The sequence below is a fragment of the Pseudonaja textilis genome, chromosome 1, assembly GCF_049901715.1.
Source record: "Pseudonaja textilis isolate UNSWEBS1 chromosome 1, rPseTex1.2, whole genome shotgun sequence".
NCBI classification, from domain to species: domain Eukaryota; kingdom Metazoa; phylum Chordata; class Lepidosauria; order Squamata; family Elapidae; genus Pseudonaja; species Pseudonaja textilis.
Genome location: NC_141990.1, coordinates 81,645,816 through 81,666,549, shown reverse-complemented (window position 1 = coordinate 81,666,549; position 20,734 = coordinate 81,645,816). Strand labels below are relative to the sequence as shown.

The following is a 20,734-nucleotide window of genomic DNA, read 5'->3' as shown; positions in this document are numbered from 1 at the left end:
AAAGGGGAGTCCTAACAGTTTTGCCTGCAGTTTTGAATGAGGACGTTACTGCAAAGAGCTCTGTCTGTTTGAATTTCGAAGAGGAGTCCTAACAGTTCCTGTCAGCAGTGATAATAAATATTTTGAATGAGGACACATTTGATTTGCAGGACCGGCCTGAACCTTCAACCTCCTCTGCTTCTCAATCAGGTTATCAGCCGGGAACGGCTGACAATGAGGAACTTATGGAGACTTCAGGTGAAGGTAATAATTTAGATGATTGCTGGGTGGATGTCAGAAGCAGGCGTCTCCTTACGAGAAGAAACCAACGGGAGCACAGGAGGAGGGCAGATCAGTAATTAGACTAATTATATGCTGCTCTATAAAGGGAGAGAGATGACTTTGCACATTGTCCGGAACAAAGTGTTTGTTTGCAAGGAGAACCGAAGATTTTGGCTTGGAGGATTTAAACCTGAAATATCTTGTTGGGACTTGGATTTATTTCGTTGGAACTATTAACTTGGACTATCTTGTGGAGGCTATCTACAGCTGTTATCAGTGAAGATTCCTGTTTGCTGCCTTTATTTGCGAGGACTGCTGCTTTCAGCCTTATCTGTTTATTTTGGAAGGTGGGACATAACATCTACAATTGTCATCCTGGAGAACCTTTAAGTGTACAGTTAGTCCTCCATTTACAACAGTACATTTACCGACTATTCAAAGTTGCAATAGCACTGATAAAAGTGACTTATTTATGACTATTTTTCACACTTATGATCATTGCAGCATCCCCAATGGTCAGAGGTGGGATTCAGCAGGTTCTGACCAGTTCTGGAGAATCGGTAATGGAAATTTTGAGTAGTTCAGAGAACCAGCAAATACCACCTTAGACTGGAGATTTTACAGTTTCCTTCCCCTGCCACGCCCACCAAGCCACGCCCACAGAACCAGTAGTAAAAAAAAATTGAATCCCACCATGGTCATGTGATTTATATTCGGATGCTTAACAACTGGTTCATATTTATGACGGTCGCAATGTCCTGGGGTCATGAGATCATCTTTTGCAAACTTCTGGCAAGCAAAGTCAATGGGGAAGCCAGATTCCCCTTAACAACCGTGTGACTAATTTAACAGCTCCAGGGATTCACTTAACAAATGTGGCAAGAAAGTTGTAAAATGGGGTAAAACTCACTTAACAGTTTCCTTACTTAGCAACATAAATTCTGGGCTCAATTGTGGACATAAGTCAAGGAGTACTTGTATGTGCCCGTTTAAAGGGGCCATAGCATATGGAGCTAGTCCAGAAAATGGTTCCTCTCAAGTGGAATAGCAGGCAAAAGCAAGCTATAGGTATATGAGTTACATGCATAAAAATGAAGAAGGCACAGCTGCTTGTCTATGTAGCTGGGTTTTGAGTAGACAGGCCCACCCAGAGGGCTAAGCAGAGTTTTCCTGCATGGTGAATGGTGCTGACAGCAGCAGAAACCTCCATCTCCTCTAAAGCACACTGTCCTTCCTCCTCCTCCTCCACTATTCTGCAGGAGTCCATATCTGTGATAGTACTCTAAGTCTGGGTGGGAGGCTCCAAACCTGAGGTTGCATTGAACCCCCCACATTCCTTAAACCAACCCTGCCTATGATTAATGAATACCATTACAAATGAAATAATCCAAAATTCTTTTGTTGGCAGAACGGACTCGCCTGCTGAGATTAATTTAGTCTGTGAGATAGCCAAACAGTCTGGAGCTTTTGATGCGGTCCCTTGCCGGCACTGGTCAGAGGGGGGCAGAGGAGCTATGGAGTTGGCTGAAGCTGTAAGGAAAGCTGCTAACCAACAGAACAACTTCAGATATCTGTATGACCTGGAGGTAAGCAAGGATGCAAGAGGCAACACGTGATAATACCTGTAATCATTCAGTCATTATATCTATCAGTACTGTGTGTGTGTGTGTGCGTGTGTGGGTGCACGCATGCCTTTGAGTAAGGTTTATTCCTTGTGGTTGCCTTGACAAGTCCCTGGAGTTTTCTTGGCAAGCTTTTTCAGAAATGGACTGTTCTATTTTGAGTTCAGAACACTATTTTGAAATTAAAACACTACAATAATGGTTGAAACAGACCACTTCAACTGTAAAACAACTGTTTTGATCTCAAAATGTGGCATGTCAGATTGGCAACAGTTTGAATTAAAACATTTTGTGCTCCCTTTTTCAGTAAATACGTTCAGTGTCCCTTTCCACTCTTACAGTATGTAGCTCAAGTGTGTTTCTATTTAGGATAATATTTTGGATAAGCATGAGGTCTTTACCTTCCCCTTCATCCAATTGCCAAAAGTCAAAAGGAAACTCTCATTTTTTTTCAACTCCTTGATAGCAGCAATGTCATTTTTAATATGTGACGTAATGTAAAATATTGTATAATCTTTGTTCAGAAGTTAGGGTGGGGGGTTGCTCTCACAAGGAATAAAATGGGAGGCACCCTGATTGAGGTTGTTGCTTCAAAAAGCCCTGCAAGATCCTACCAGAGCAGTAGAGACTTTTCCACCTGCTCTTTCTAATACAGCCTCCTCAAAAGCATAAACGTTTCTATGTTAAAGATGCATTTAAATGGAGAATTGACCCCCCCCCGCAAAAAAAAGAAACCACCTCTCTGTTCACACGGGGCTAGAGTACCATCCTTCTTAATCCCAGCCAATAGTTCTTTTTCTCATAAAGGTCGATGTATGTAAACCCACCAACCTCCTCCAAAAAATTTTAAAATTTGTTCCTGGTGTGATCTATAGTTGACACATTTGTCAACTCCATGGAATTTTGTAACACAATCATCTCGCATATTTTTATTCTAAGATGTGTATAAAGGAATAAAGAACCCCCTCGTGTACCATTTATTTTCTATGTGATAAGTTACTACTTAACAATTCTTATGTCACACTTTCGGCTCCCAGTTCGTATTGTTATCCAGCGCTTGTATGGTAAGATAGCAAAGCTGTATGAGTCTAGGAGAAGCATGTTCAGCTTAGATATTATATCACTTATGTAGCAAATAGAAAAGAGGAATCATTCTTTTCATTCTATGGTTGGTTCACACCTTCTGACATGGATAAATCTAAGTATGACCATCCTTTCTGGAGAATTGTAGCATTTTTATCTTTTTGCTGTACTTAGCAAAGTCCCATGAGATTGGCTACAAAGAAATGATTTAGTGTGAACCTTGACTTAGTTTAGGGTTTGTTTTTTTAAACAGGGTTCTTGAAAGAGGCTGCATAGGTCTATGAGTATCTAGATAGGGGATATTGAGACAAGGCCTTAGTTATTCAATTTATATTCTGAAGATATGAGGGAAGCTGGATTGTAAGAAAATGGGTATGGTTTCAAAATTGGAGGAAGACACATCAATAATCTGTACTATGCTAATTATTGTGTTCTGATAGCTGAACATGCATATTATTCAGAAATTCTAGAAATGAAAATCAACCAGCATAGTGAAAACATAGGTTTAAATTTAAAACCATAGAAGACCAAAGTAATTACAATAAGTACAGATTTAGAATTGACAGTGAAGATGTTAAAGGGATAAATAGCAAGGAAACCAATAATCAAAAATACAGTATGTGACTGATTAGCATTTGGAAGGGTAGCGTTGAAAATCTTGAAAAGGATATTGATATGATGATGGGTCTACACCTACAAACGTCAAGAGTTGTGCATGCAATAGTTTTACCTCTAAGCCTCTATGAAGAAAGGAAAAGTTGAACTTTGAAGAATCGGATCAGAAAAAGTATCGATGCTTTTGAACCTTGGAGCAGACTCCCAAGAATAGTATGGATAATCAAGAAAAAAAGTAGATCAACAAATCAGCCCAGGGTTCTCACTCAAGATACAAATATCCAGACCCAAACTATCCTATTTCAGATACATTATGCAAAGTTCTAACTCTGTTAAGAAGTCCTTAATGTTTTGGAAAGGCGAAAGGAAAACAAACATGAGAATTCCGTTACAGAGGAGGTGAAAGACATAAAGGACAGGTACAGATTGTCCTGGAGAAAATGTATCTATGTGATTGGTAACAGTTGACATAAACTTGATGGCAAAACCATTTCTAAAGTTCTGCATTTCCATCAGTTTACTATCAGAATGTAGTTTTGAAATTAAGATTTGTAAGAATAGTGATTCTTCCAAAAAGTAATTGTGTTGTCAACAGTCTTCCCAACCCCTTCCCTTCCTCCTCTCCGTTATTCCCCATGGCCTTTTCCTTCTCTTACTCTTCCCACCCCTCCACCTCAAACTTCTCCTGTGATTCAGAACAACTTCATTTAAGACTGGATCTGGAACAAAAGAGACTTTACGTGATAGCTATTATTTGTCTTTCTGAACTATTTCTTTCATGTGCTTAAGCACCAGGTGGGAAGTGGCTGGATATTGCTAGATGGAAATAAATCTTTTTTTTTTAACCACAGGTGGAGGTGTAGATTCATGTTACAGTTAAACTTTCATAAGCTCTTTATTCCTTATATTATGAAACCAGATCTGCCTAAGACGGGTGCTTTGAGTGTAAGAATCTCTCTGTGATCCACATGGCTTGTAAAGTAAAAAGAAAAAGATGAAATTACAAACAGATTTATGAAAGGGTAATAGAAAAGTGACAACAAAAAGAAATGAAAGCTGCAAACTGCTGAATCAGCTGCTGTTTTAGCACCAGGCCATTTCAATCCAGAACACCTTGAACTTTGCTCTGTCTTGGCTCAGTGCCTGACAGTAGATGTAAGGAAGATATAAGGTGGCTTCACTGAGCCTCTGACAGGGGGCTATTTATTATTTCTCCCAGCCTACATGGAAATGGAAATGCTAATTTCCAAGCTCAAGGCTATTTTACAAAAATGCATGCATGTGTGCGTCTATGTATAGACCACTCTTGTTGCTGTGATACTGTACTACAGATTAATAAAAGAAACATAACCATCAAAAACAGTCAACTTCACTCTAATCAAAGTGTTTTAATCTGAAAGCATCCAGGAAGGTGCTCACCTTATACAATGATTCAGTTGCTATTTTTCACACAAACGTGGCTCCTTGAAGTTCCTTTGTGCAGAAAATAATCCTTTTTTTCCAGCACTTGGAATATTGGGGTTCTATCTTTGGCCCATGTAGAGAAGGAAGGAGGTAAGGAACGAAAGAAAGCATCCAGATTTGAGGTGTGTAGAGATGTAATATCTAAATAACCATGAGATTATAACAGCAAAGATGGATAACCCTCAGCCTTAAGCCTTCATACATCTGCTCCTTTCTGGACAGCCAATAGAGAAATGCAGTGTGAAAAGGCAAAGAATATATAATCCCATCCACGGTGCAATAAGAAAAAATAATTAATTAATCTCCTATGACAAATGTTACATCACAGATCCAAAAGAAAGTCATTGGATTGTACAACACGGTCTCTCTTTTTCTTACACTTTGAAATCTTTTCTTTCTATTGAAATAAAGCAAAACTGTAGGCATTTTTTTTAAAAAAGGTAAATTTGATTAAACTCTGGTGGTGTTATCAGGGGTTACCTATAAGTGTCTCAGAGCTAAGGCTAGACTAAGAATCAGGCAGGTCCCGGTTTTAAAATTGGGATATGTTTTTGTTGTCAAATAATGAAGGCAATGGTTCTTTGCTGCTGGTATTTCTGGAAAGAGCTGATGCTGTTATGGCTTATAGTGCTGTGGAGAAATAAATTCTATGTCTGCCTTCAATGGCTGACAGTTTGAATGAATCCGTTTCAACACAATGCATACATATGCGGGAAATGCATGGAAGTTAGATTGCTTTTAACCTATTAGTCTCAGGTCTTATGATTCAGAGTAAACTCAAAAGGGGCTTATTGTTCTACAGAATGAGCATCAGTTTGCATGTAGTGGTAATTCCATAATATCATACGTCATATGCCATTCAAACATACATTGTTGCACGTTCAAATTTATCTGGAACACTTTAATTGATGAAACAGACTAGATTCAGGACTACAGTACACATAAATCAACAGTACAATCTTTAAAGCCACATCAAGTTTCCTAAATGAGGGGATTTAAAAGGAAAATACACATATATAAATTTAGATCAAAGAACACAAAGATATAATTTTTAGAGGGTAACCCTCAAAAATGGGGGCAAGGTAAGAGCTTTTGAAAAGTACATGCTATTTAATTTTTCCATATATTATACAATAATTACTTTCATTTATTTAATGAAGCAGTACAAAGAAAAATAGGGAAAAAGCAATACAACAAAAATCTGATACGCATATTTACATACAATATGTTTATCAAAATGTATTTGTTTATATATATTTTACACAGTATAAAGGATAACCCGATGTCACAATAATTGTCCATAAGTGACCTACTGCTATACGCAACTCATTCATACATCACAAGTAATTTTAGATTTACAATCCACTGAGTAATAAGGGCCATAAATTTGTCTTTCCAGTGTTGAAGGACTAATGAGAAGGTCATAATTTTTCATGTTATAGTATACAGTTTTTAAAAACTATGGACTTCGGAAAATATTAAAATTTATCTCAAAGTCAAATTAATTTATGTAATGACTTAATAACAGCACTTGAAAAGGAGGCAAAATCCATAGTATAAGCAAAAGGCTCTACTAAAATTATTTGTCATGTATACCTATCAATATGGTGAATTCCAGACCATGTCTAAATGAATGTCAAATCAAATTTTTCTTTTGTTTGTATTTGCCTTCATTTTCATAATTACTGTGGACTTAAAATACTCTTAGGATGTTATAGAGCTGCAAAAATAATTCATCTGGCACATTCAAATTATGGCAAAAAAACCAACTTCTTAATCCTCAGTTTGTATACTGTTGTGTTTATACAACTGCCAATAAACGTGGGTCACTGAAATCTATTATCATGTTAGTTGGTGTCACATCACATTCATCTATAAATGGCCTGTTCACTATGTGTTTAATATACTGTGAAAACTGTAATGAAATCCTCTTTACCCTGTCCTGGGAGATTCTGTAATTTAGTTAATATTTTGTTTAGAAAGGGAGTAAATGCACATTATTTCCTTCTCACAGAGGCTTAACTGATTAGTCTGCTTCCCTGCAATTTTTGAAACATTAATGATGCTTTGTTGCTGGGTCTCCCTTGTGCTTGGAAAAACCCACTGCAGGCATAATTGGAATAAATATTAGGATGCTTGAATATTTAAACAGAGCTCAAACAGCAACCCACACACTTTTGTACTGGATAAAAAATATTAAATATAATTGAGCAGTCTCAAAATAAATCCCTTAAGAAATATATCTATTATGCTAACTAGGATTGATTTTGACAGTCTAGAACTTTATATAAAAAGTAATAGCTATTGTCCATGTTGTCTCTGTAAACAAACATGAAGGAGAATTGGGAGCTGTCCTTAATGTTCATGTGGATGAAAATTAGAAGATTGGTTTTAACCAGAGCAGTCTGACTCCAATTATAAGGTCATATGTTTCAGTAGCATTGGTTTTGAATGAATTAGTCCATGTTTCTGATATCCTGTAGCTTGTGATTTTTATTTAGCTGTTTAGAAATTAAACTAAAACAAGTTACTTTTGTCTCATTGCAATTGTTACAATGGACACAAAATATTTTGCATTTATTCCCATCTGAGGAACAAAAATGTTTGGTTCTCTTTAGTTGTGTCACTGTTGTTTTTCTATATACAGATAGTCCTCGGCTTATGACCGCAACTAAGTTCCAAAATGTTTGTTGCTAAGCAAGACAGTTAAGTAAGTTTTGTCCCATTTTACAGCCTTTTAATAACTGCCACAGTTATTAAATGAATCACTGCAGTTAAGTTTGATCAAAATCTGGCTTCCTTATTCACTTTGGTTGTCAGAAGGTCTCAAAAGGTGATTACATGACCCTGGAACACTGCAACCATCATAAATACACTACATGCTAAGAATGTACCAAGCAGAATCTGAATGGAAGTTATGTATTATATTGAATGTTACAACTTTAGGGAAAAGATATAAAGGCGTCATACTCCAATCAGTAACTACAGGAGAAATTTTGTTTAATGAGAAAAGATAATAGATAATTGAAACAGGACAGACAAAAAATATAAATACAATGATTTGAATTGAGATGAGATAATTAAAATAAAATTGAGAAAATTAAAAGAGGGGAAAAGCTATATCGAAAATGTAAAATAGTAATAAGATATGGAATAGAATATAAAAATGAGCATGAACCTGAATTTGTGTCTGTACGAAGAAATGTAACCCGGGATTACGCTACTTTCAAAAAAGATGTTTTATTTGTATTTTTTTTCTTTTTGTGAAAACTCAAATAAAATTTACAAAAAAAAAATATTATCCTGGAAGACTTATACAGTTTATTTTGAAAGTCCCGTCTGAACTGGAATTTGATATAACAAGCCACCAGTGAGCAGCTTTCTGCTAAAAATGTTAGTATGACCTTTTGAGACTGCTTAAAATTCAAAATGTCAATTCTCTTTGATCTGGCTTATAGAAATCTGGATAGCTTTTGGGAATTCCTTGAATTATCACAAGCCCCACAACCATGTTCTATGTTATCTGGGAACAACCAGAGAGAAAACAGAGTAGTCCTGGAAGTGAACTTTCACTGAGCCACACCATTGCAACTCTTCTAATTCTTTGGAAACTCTTTGAACAAAGTAAAAAGCAGTATCATCACTGAAAAGAGCTTTTTTGAGTATTTTTAAAATAAAAGAGAAACTAATCATTTATATTACTTTTTGTGCTGTTGGTTGCCCCAAGTTATTTGCTTAAGGTGGGTGGCCATATAAATGTTCTAAATAAATAAGCAATGGAGAAAAAAAATCCTACATTAAACACAACTATATTGGAATAAAAAATATGATTTGAAAAAAAAGAGAGAGACATTAAGTAGAGCAAAGGAACCCAGCCCAATTTCAACTTCCATAATTACTACCTCTAATACATAGAAGACTTGGAATACTGTAGTATCCAGCCATCAAAAATTTCTGGAAATTAGATTGGCGTTTCTATGCAAACATCCATCTCAGAGTTTGAGGCTTAAAATATAGCACATGTACTGAAGCACCAACCATGCTATTGAGAATTGTAGGCCGGGGGTACAAGGCTACCCAATGAAAATACAATCATGAACATAGTGTTAATGGATAAAAGAAACGAACAGAGAAGGTCCAAAACATTCAGTATTGTCACAGAGTGATAAATGTGTCTTGGATTTAATGTGAGGTCTAAGGTTACCTTCCTCCTACCTTGTTTTTTTTAAATAAAAAGTGTGATAATAAGACTCTTTCCAGAACTGAAGGATGAGGTTGAGCTTTGTCATTTGGTACCAAAGCAGTGAATCACTACATTTCCATGGCAATTTTTTGCTGTAGAGATAGCACAAAGCTAGGGCACCAAAAGCCCAGCACCACTCAATCAATGAATGCACTATTGATTTCAAAGGCATCCGGTGGCAAAATGCTCTCTGCTCCAGGCATTTGGGATGGGTGTTTCTTAATCATAGAAGGAAATGTTGCGGCAGTAGTTGTGGTTAATTGTGTGTGTGTGCTGAATGTGTTAATTCTGCTGTACAGATGGGACAGGCAAGAATCTTTCGGTCATTCATTCTGTCCTTTTTAAAAATATATTTTCATTGTTCTTCCACATCTTTCCAGGCTCCAGCATGATTAGTGCAAAAATTAGCAGTGTAACTTTATACACGATTCCATTATAAAAAAGATAAGATAACATTACCTCATACTTACTGAATTTCAATTGTTGCAATCCAGTCTAGGCAGAAAAATCTAGGACTTAGATTGGGGCAGGACTATCTACAGAGGGAACAGGATGTGCAGAGCAGACCCTTTTAAAATCAAGGCTCAGCCTAGCCTTATGCTTCTTTACATATCCTGGCAATTGAACAGTATATTGATCATTTAGTAAAGAACATATTTTTGACTGCTATGGCAAAGGGGAAAAAAAGCTGAGAGCTGTTTCTGAGGTAATCCATTAGAGGTTTCCTAGAGTCGTTTCAATAATAGAAGCTTATGCTGAGCTTGTGATAAATTTTCCAGGCCTGGTTTACTTCAGCAAGACTTTTCCAAGGGCATCTACGTGCTTTAAAACTGCACATCTTTGGGTGTTGTATAGATATGTTCCACTTGGAGCTTAAGAAGAATCTTACAACTCAGGCCATCTGTACATCTTGTGATGATCCCACAGTTGGTACCTGCCAGATATGGAACTTGGACTTGTCTTTGTGAATTGTTTATGAGAGAACAATTCACTGAGCATATAGAAAAAAAACAAGAGTGGCCTTTTCCAGTTATGAGCGTACAATATATGTACAGTCTGGTTTAACCAGAACTAAGTTTTGGGTGAGTGACTGCAATATATTTTTGCCTAAGCAAAACAAAACTCTGAAATACAGGTGGTCCTCACCTTATGACCACAATTGAGCCCAGAATTTCTGTTGCTAACTGAGAACAGTTTTTAATCCCACTTTACAACTTTTCTTGCCACATTTGTTAAGTGAATCATTGCAATAATTAAATTAGAAACACGATCGTTAGATGAATCTGGCTTCCCCATTGATTTTGCTTGTCAGACGGTCGCAAAAGGGAGTCACCTGACCCCGGAACACTGCAAGCGTCATAAATATGAACCAGATGTCAAGTATCTGAATGTAAATCACATGTTCATGGGGATGCTACAATGGTTGTAAGTGTGAAAAATGCTCATAAGTCACTTTTTTCAGTGCCGTTGTAAGTTCAAATGGTCACTAAATGAACTGTTGTAAGTCAAGGACTATCTGTACACTTCAGAATGCATGATTACAGGAAGTTGATATACATAAACTTGTTTTTTCTCTGTCTGCATTGTAGAAAAGAGAAGGTTAATGATGATTTCTGAATGGAAGGCAACAGAGGCTATCTTTTACATGTATGTTTTTTTTTTAATGAAACAATGTATAACTGAATGTTTAGTATAAATTTGTAATAAATTCACTGCCAGTGAGAACTAGGCAATCCTGATATAAAGGAAAGTATCTTGGGACTCTTCAAATTAACGTTCTGTCATCCTGTTTTGTTTTCGCAGCTTCCCATAGTTGAAAAAATAAGAATCATAGCTCAGAAGATCTATGGAGCTCAGGATATAGAGCTGTCTCCTGCAGCACAGTCTCAAATAAATTGTTACACCCAACAGGTAAAAACAAGAATATATGCAAACAGATATATTGTGAGCAGTGGTGGGATTCAAAAACTTTTACCATCGGTTCGGTGGGCATGGCTTGGTGGGTGCGCTTTTCGCGCGTGCACACCAAACACACACTTTGCGCAGGTACGGAGGCATTTGTGCAGGTGCAGAGGTGTCCAAACTCACCTCCTGCAAGTCTGCACTCTCCTGGTTGCTTCAGCAGCTGCGCTTCAAAAGCAGAGGTTAAAGGTGAGTATAGGAGTCCGGGTGGGCGGGCCCAACAGCAGAGCAACGGAGAGAATCGGTTTGGTCTCCGCTGCTTATTGCTGCTACCGGCTCGGCAGAACCAAGACAAACCGGTAGAATACCACCACTGATTGTGAGTGCTGTTCCTATTTTAAAATATACCAGTATCTGTTTAAAATACTGGATAAAACCTGCCCAGAATATAATGCTGCTTTGGGCCAGGACCCAATCTTTCTATAACTGCCTTTAAACCCAAAGGTGTTTTTCAAAATGCAACTAAACCTGTGGGATATAACTATGACCTGGATGCTACCTGCCTTCAACTTTTCTTGCCTTTTCCCATCCTATATGGCCTACTACTGCTGGCCCTTTCAGTGACTTGTTTATTACTATCACCAAGGTCTTTTTGAATCAGAATGCTGTCCTGCCCCCACAATCATGGATTTGCATAGCCCTGAGAAAAGAAAGGCTCCTGGTTAAATGACTAGAAAAGTGCATTGGACCTTCTATGCCATTTTCATATCTCATAATTACTCAAGGCTCTGTCCTGGCTCTCTATTTGAACCAGACCTTATGGTTGATGCTTATGTTTAGGGCACTCTGGTCTCTAAAACCACGGTCTTCCTGATGTCCTGAGTACTTCCTGCAGTTCTATTTGTTACACTACCTAGAAAGTCCTCTGTTTTTGCCCCTCACTCCAGAGTTCAAGACTCCAGGCCTTGAGACTATAGTCTTAGCTGCCTAATTCCCTTCATCCCTATGAAAATTCAAAAACTTTAAAAATGATTTAAATATCTTTTTATTTAGTTGCTGGGTGAATGGAAGGACTTGTTATCTTATTTTACTCTAATTAATCTTAGCAATTCCTAGATTAATCCCTTTTAATTATGGATGTATATAAGCTCAGTCCTATCACAGGGTATCATTTTAAGCATATGCAGTTGTGTTTGGTTTGTCTCAATAGTTAAGGTATTGTTTATTGGTTTGACTATTGAGCTGAAAATTGTTGAGTTATTGGATAAGATGTTGCAATTGCTCTCTTTGTGATCTGTACTGGGCTTTGAGAAAAGCATTAAAGAAATTATTATTAATTAAGATGTATACTTATAACCTCTTGCCACAATCTATTGAAGCTTGAGCCAAAGACTTATTCCTAGAAGTCACCAATGTACTGGTAATAAAATTTAGCTTTTTTTATTGTACAGCATGCAAAACCTTGGAAAGGAAACTTGTTATTATTTCAGTGCGGTATAGATACATTGTATCTCTTTCTTGTTTCTTTTTTTGGCAGGGATTTGGAAATTTACCTATTTGTATGGCAAAAACCCACCTGTCCCTTTCCCACATGCCTGAGAAGAAAGGTGTTCCCACTGGGTTTGTTCTGCCTATCAGCGACGTGAGAGCTAGTATTGGAGCTGGATTTATTTATCCACTGGTGGGAACGGTGAGTAGTGTCTGTATATCACATTCGAAAAATTTGTAAAATTATGTTTGAAACCCTGTGGGACCTTTCTTGCCACAGTTGTTAAGTGAATCACTGCAGATGTTAAGTTAGTAACACAGTTAAGTGGATCTGGATTTCCCCATTGACTCTGTTTGTCAGAAGGTCGCAAAAGGTGATTATATGACATGCAACCATCGTAAATATGAGCCTCTGATTTTTTAAATACATAACCATGGGGATGATCCGATGGTCACAAGTATGAAAAAGCAGTCATAAGTCATTTTCTCAGTGACATTGTAACTTTGAATGATCACTAAGCAAACTCTTGTAAGTAAAAGACTATCTGTATGTATGTATTTGCTTGTTTATTATTTCATTATGCATGGTTACCTATCTCAAATTAATAATCTGGGATCTAAACCCATTACAAGAAAATTTTAAAAGGAAAGTTGAAAAATAGAAAAACAAATATAGAACACGTATAGAAACAGCAGCCAGGGTGTTGGGTATATGAATACTCCAACTGGTTTGGGTTGAATAAATATGTAAACCTAGGATTAAGTGCTATGTAGCTTTAAGCACAAGAAACTGCAATGTCATTGTGGGTGCGGTTGCAGGCAGCCATATAGGTAGGAGGGGAAACGTAATAGCCCCGGCTTCTGGATGCAACTGTCTGAGTCCGGTTTCTGGATGCACCTGGTTACTGTTCCTGGTCTGCTGTGTGCTGGAACGTCTATCTGCTTACTTTGGAGGCTACTGTGCCAGATACCATTTCACCTGAACACAAGGACTGTTTGCCTAGTGAGCTGAGGATTCAGCATTGTCTTGGTGAGAAAGGTATCTTAAGAAGAAGATATACAAGCAGATAAAGACATTGTATTTACTGTTTAAAAGACTAGGTAACTGGATAGATATACTGGATACTGACATATGGACTGAATGACTATTCTTAATCTCTGTATGAATTAAATACCTATTTAAAACCACAAACAGTGTTTTTGTCTCAAGTGTGTGTATACTCTTGGGCCCAGCCTCTCTCTCATTTGGCTGCCTGGCTTGACTGCTGCTGTGCACTCAGCTAAGGGGTTTATCCCCAAACACTAACATTGGTTATGGGCCTAGCAGTGTGCACAGTCTAGCTAACCATGATATACCAGTGAGATTTTGGTCAAGAGTTACACATTACTGTAAGGACAAACTGTTTGTTAAATAGTTATTTTTCTGCAAGAGAAATGGCACAAGTAAATTTGCCAAGTCTGTCCATGATATCCAGACTAGATGGAACAAACTATGTTTCATGGTCAATGAATTGTAGTTTACTGCTACGAAGAGAAGGCTTGTGGGACATAATTACAAACCCACCAGATGTATCAAACTTAAATCCCAATGATGAAGAGGATTATAAACTGATACAGGATTATGAAAGAAAGAATGAACAGGCTTTGTGCATCATAGGTCTCACCCTGTCTGACCAGCAACTCATTCATATCCGTGGAGTGGAAAATGCTGCAGAATGCTGGGATAATCTTAAAAGGATTTATGTTCGAGACAGTGTAGGAGCTCATATTAATCTTACACGGAAGCTGTTTAGAACACATCTTGAGATAAATGGAGACATGTTGACTCATTTAAACTGTATGAAAAGCATTTTTCAAGAACTGCAAGAAAAAGAGCTTATATTTAATGAGTTGCAACAAGTATACATCATATTGTCTTCTTTGGATCCAACCTATGATGATTTTGTGACTGCATTAGAGGTATTGCCTAAAGACAGTTTATCAGTAACTGAGATAACTGGCAGGCTATTAGAGGAAGCCAGGAGAAGGAGTGAACGTGAACAGCTGAGGGAAGATAAGTCTAAGGAAGAGAAATTATCTTCAAAGCTTGAAGGAAACCAGCTGTGTAAAGGAAAGCACTCGGAAGAAGAGAAGTTATCTTCAACGGCACATACAATTAAAAAGTGTTTTAATTGTGGAGGCAGAGGACATTTGGCAAGATTCTGCAAAAAAGGAAAAAGCCAGAATTTAAAGAAGCCAAAGAAATCCTTTGAACTGGCCATGTTTAGCAATTGTGATATTAAGAAATATAAGTGCACACTGGAAAGAGATAACAAAAAGGTAACTGCAGCTTTAAATGGAGCATTGTATGTCTTACATGATAGTAAGAAAGGGGAGGCACAAACTGTATTTAATAATATCAAGCCTCATGATGAATGTATCCATTTATTGCATAGGCGTTTGGGGCATATAAATTTTAAAATGCTAAAACGTACAGTGGAGTTATCTGAAGGAATAAGGTTAAAACCCTGTGATAAGTATTTGCGTTGTAATGTTTGTTGTGAAGATAAGAGTAAAATATTGCCTGCAAATAGGCTAAATGGTTTTAAAACCACAGAACCTTTAGAGGTAGTATTTGCAGACATTATAGGTCCAAAGAAACCCAGTATGGGGGGTGCTCGATATATACTGAGCATTATGGACCATTACTCTAGATATGGGTTTTGCTACCTAATGAAAAGCAAAACTGAAACATATCAACATTTCTTCAACTGGTTAAGGTTTGCTGAAAGAAAAACCAAACGGCAACTTATAACCCTGGTGACAGATAATGGTACGGAATTTGTTAATAGCAAATTCCAGAATAGGTTAAAGGCAGCTGGAATAGCTCATAAGACATCTGCACCATACAGACCACAACACAATGCATTTGTTGAAAGGCGAGGCCAAACATTGCAGGCGATGACCCGTACTATGCTAACTGATTCTGGGTTACCTGATTCTTTGTGGGGGGAGGCCATAATGTGTGCTAATCATTTATTAAATAATGTGGTTAACTCAACCACTGGTGAAATACCATTCACCATGTGGCATGGCAGGAAGCCTGATCTGAGTTACCTGCACACATTTGGTGCACCAGCATGGGTGCATATCCCTACACAACTCAGGCGTAAAGGGCAACATAGAGCTAAACAATTTTTCTTTGTTGGTTACCAAGCTAACCATAGGGCATATAGATTTTGGGAGAAAGGCACATCTAGGGTGTTATGTAGTGCCAATGCCCAATTTCTAGAGCACGTAGGATGGGATAAGTTAGAGCAGGATAGCAATAACGAGGTGATTATTGAATCATACAGAAATCCCATTAAGTATCCCTGTAACTTTAAAAATAAAGTAAAGAGAGAAGTACAGGAAGAAATAGTGCCCATAGAAGAAGTAAAGGAAGAAATAGCTGAAGATGAGGAACAGGTAGTAACTCAACCAAGCCCTGTAATTCCCAGAAGGACTACATGTATTTCTAGACCGCCTGATAGATACCAGGCTAACACAGTGTGCCAGGAAAATAGAATTCCATCTACTGTGGATGAGATAAAAAGGTATCCTTCTAAAGAGAAAGAAAATTGGTATGCAGCAATTAATAAAGAATTGAAGTCTCTGAAGGATATGCAGGTGTATGAAAATGTGAGATTACCTAGTAATGAAAAACCCATTGGCTGCAAATGGATTTTTAAAATAAAAACAGATAAGGATGGAAACACAATCCATAAGGCAAGGCTAGTAGCCCAAGGCTTTAGACAAAGTGCAAAAGACTATGATGAAGTATTTGCACCTAGTCTGAAAGCAGCAACGTTAAGGGCAGCATTAGTGTGGGCAGCAAGCAAGCAATATATAGTTAACCATCTAGATGTGGAAACTGCTTACTTGCATGCTCCACTAAGACATACTGTTTATATGAAAAGGCCTAATGGATTTAAAGGAGACAATAATAATGATAATGATTGTTGGTTATTAAAGAAGAGCCTCTATGGTCTTAAACAATCGGGCTATGAATGGAACCAGTATATTGTGAAGGAACTGAACAATATAGGATTTAAAGCTGGTTTAGCTGACCCATGTCTATTTAAGAGAGAAAAGAATGGGAAGATATCATTATTATTGTTGTTTACTGATGATATTGCTCTGATAACTAAAACTAATGATGAAGCAAATGAAATAATAACATCATTAGCCAAGAAGGTAAAAATCAAGCAATTAGGGGAGATAAAGAGATATCTAGGATTGAATATAATGAAAACACAGAAAGGTTTTAAGATATCTCAGGAAGATAAGATATCGAAATTGCTAATGGATTATAAGATGGAACTTTGTAAGCCTGCAAAGACTCCAATGAGTCAGGATATTTGCAAAATGGATACTCAAAGTCCCAAGTTTGATAAGGAACTGTATCAATCTTTGATTGGTAGCTTATCATATATTAGCAATTGGTCAAGGCCAGATATTGCTTTTAGTATTAATCAGCTGGCTCGACACAATAATGATCCGCTTCAATGTCACTGGATAGCATTGAAAAGAATCCTAAGATATCTTAAAGGAACATTACACCATGCACTGTATTTAGAACCAGAAGGTGATCTCATATTGAGTGCTTATGCAGATGCTAGTTTTGCATCAGAAAGAGACACAAGAAAGTCGACTTCAGGAACAGCCATAATGCTGGGTAAGACATTAATTGGCTGGAAGTCAATTAGACAACAGCATATAAGTTTGTCTACTATGGAGGCAGAATTCTCCTGTTTATCATTTTTGTGTACTGAGTTGATCATGTACAAACAAATGTTGAAGGATATGGGTATAACTGTAAATTACCCTATAGTTGTACATGAAGATAATCAGGCAGCAATTAAAATGGCCACTAATATTGCAGTTAAAACGAGAAGTAAACATACAGATTTGAGGTATCTTAATGTAAGAGAATCTGTACAGAGTAAATTGATACAGCTGGAGTACTGCGTGTCGGAGGACAATGTAGCTGATCATTTTACTAAAGCCCAAGGTGCTATTAAGCATCTAGAGAGTTGTGGAAAATATGGGTTTAGAATGTAAAGGTTATATATTTATATCACCCAAAAGGGGAGAATGTTGGGTATATGAATACTCCAACTGGTTTGGGTTGAATAAATATGTAAACCTAGGATTAAGTGCTATGTAGCTTTAAGCACAAGAAACTGCAATGTCATTGTGGGTGCGGTTGCAGGCAGCCATATAGGTAGGAGGGGAAACGTAATAGCCCCGGCTTCTGGATGCAACTGTCTGAGTCCGGTTTCTGGATGCACCTGGTTACTGTTCCTGGTCTGCTGTGTGCTGGAACGTCTATCTGCTTACTTTGGAGGCTACTGTGCCAGATACCATTTCACCTGAACACAAGGACTGTTTGCCTAGTGAGCTGAGGATTCAGCATTGTCTTGGTGAGAAAGGTATCTTAAGAAGAAGATATACAAGCAGATAAAGACATTGTATTTACTGTTTAAAAGACTAGGTAACTGGATAGATATACTGGATACTGACATATGGACTGAATGACTATTCTTAATCTCTGTATGAATTAAATACCTATTTAAAACCACAAACAGTGTTTTTGTCTCAAGTGTGTGTATACTCTTGGGCCCAGCCTCTCTCTCATTTGGCTGCCTGGCTTGACTGCTGCTGTGCACTCAGCTAAGGGGTTTATCCCCAAACACTAACACAGGGTGAAAACAGACCAATCATAAGTTAACATCAATAGTGTAGAGCAGAGGTCTCCAAACTTGGCAACTTTAAGACTTGTGGACTTCAACTCCCAGAATTCCTCAGACAGCATAGCTGGCTAGAGAATTCTGGGAGTTGAAATCCACAAATCTTAAAGTTGCCAAGTTTGGAGACCTCTGGTGTAGAGGTTCAGTCCTACCTTTTGACCTCCAGGATTGGGGTCAGTCTAAAACTCTGGTCAGTAATTGGTCAACTCTGATCTTCTTTCAAATTGATACACAAGTCTAGTGTTCAGACTTCCTTTTCTAGGCTAGATTGTTGGGAGAAGAAGAACCATATTCATATATTGATTTTGAACATTTCTGTCAGAAACAAATGAAAACCTTTCTAATATTTTGAAACTCAGTTTTATAATTTGTTTTGCAATAAAATTCCTATGTGACATGTAAGTCTATTTAGGGGGTAAAAACTGCGCACAGCTTTTCCCAAATGTTGGCATAGTTTTCAGGTCATCTTGCAGTAACTCTGACTATTGTACGTTCACAGGTGGGCTTGTGACATGATGACCTGGTTATATGGCAAGCAGGCAGGAAGGCTTGTTAAATTTGTTTAGGAAGTTGGTGAGGTCACTAGTGAGTTATGCATGGGTGGGGAATGATTGGATTCTCTTGTGCTTGTGAGAGATTCAGACCCACCCAAAAGTTATTGCAGCTTTGTACTTTCCCACATATTAGTTAATCTGCTTTAGTGAGAGTGCTCTGTGCGACACAATGCAGAGGAATTCCACTTTGACTTATTCCAAGGACAACAATGATTTAGAGACAATACAGAGCTGCATTCTTTGCCTCTATACAAAGTTGAGATAAACATAATCTTATTCAGCCAGTGTGTGAAGCTTCAAGGTTTTTTTATTGATTTGTTTCTTTACAAAATGATAAACCAGCCCTGTGTTCATAATGTTAATTTCTAATTAATACTGTTTTGAATAGAAAATGTTTCCATTAAAAATGTACATTATTTTAACAGTCACATACATTTTGGATTACTGAAGGTTATTGGTCTTGTTGACTCACACTCCCTAAAATATTTTCTGACCTTTAGCTGAAAGCTGATGACTGAACATTTAAGTCACAACAAGGTCTTAGGCATTCCAGAAAAAAGTCTATAAATATTAAGAGGGTTCCCCCCCCCTCTCTAAATGAACGGTTTAGGATTGCTGCTTGTTCCCTGTTTGCAGAGTTTAACTCTTTTTATTCATATGCTAGTCTCGGCTTTCTGGATCTCTTTAGGCATCAACCATTTTAGCATTGTTATAAAATCTATTTGATAACCCAAGAAATTTTTCAAGGCTGGATATAAATGAAGGAAGGATTTTTCCTCTCTCTTTTGTGAAGCTATAGGTATGCTGTTCTGCTTTTGAAGAATGAATTCTTCGCTACTTGTTGCTTTCTAGTGGTTTATTTGTTGAACCAGGGTCTTTCAGTGAAGGCACAGATTGCGTGTGATGTTAGGTGTGGTCACCAATGGTTAAGCAGAAGTTCTGGTACAACATTTTCAGTTGCATCATGTCATTTTGGGTAGAAAAGGTTGGCAAGCAGCAGGAGAGGTGCCCTTTCTCATTGTCACAATATAGTGAAATAAAAGCTATTGTGCACATGGCTTATAATTTCAACCTCCATCTTCATGTCATTCTTTTTCACATTTATTCTGAGATAATTTATGAGACACTCCAGAAGCAATATTGAAACTTTTGAGATACTGTAGATCAGGGGTGTCAAATTCACGAGGACATGTTGTCGTCACGTGACGTATCACAACTTTTTCCCCCTCTGCCAAAATGGGGGTGGGGGTAGCCAGCATGTGATGTTTGACACCCATGCTGTAGATAGATGACAGATGGATGGGTGAACAGACAGATAGAGTATGTATACACAGACGCACACACACACATCCATATACGTATATGATGTTGGCCAATTCATGATATGGTAGATAGTTTTAAATTTAGAATACCCTGAGAAGAGGTGGTATTCAACAGGTTCTGACCAGTTCTGGAGAACTGGTAGAGGAAATTCTGAGTAGTTTGGAGAACTGACAAATACAACCTCTGAGTGGCCCTGCCCCCAGCTATTCTCTGCCTCCCAAGTCCCAGCTGATCGGCTTCTTTTGTTGCCCTGCACAGGAGAACGGAGCTGGAAAGCTGGTTGGTGGGGTGGGGAGGGAATGGGATTTTGCAGTATCCTTCCTCTGCCACACCCACCAAGCCATGTCCAAAGAACCAGTAGTAAAGAAATTTGAATCCCACCCTGACCCTGAGGCAACATTGGATCTA

The 20,734-nt window shown here is 37.7% G+C and overlaps 1 protein-coding gene across 1 annotated transcript in view; it reads left to right on the top strand.

The window, feature by feature from the left end:
* MTHFD1L (methylenetetrahydrofolate dehydrogenase (NADP+ dependent) 1 like) overlaps positions 1-20,734 on the top strand; it is a 122,509-nt gene that overhangs the window by 79,280 nt on the left and 22,495 nt on the right. Inside the window, exons 24-26 of the mRNA XM_026705657.2 lie at positions 1,670-1,847; positions 11,092-11,199; positions 12,728-12,880. Coding sequence (XP_026561442.2) covers positions 1,670-1,847; positions 11,092-11,199; positions 12,728-12,880 — 439 coding nt within the window. The remainder of the gene's footprint in view (positions 1-1,669; positions 1,848-11,091; positions 11,200-12,727; positions 12,881-20,734) is intronic.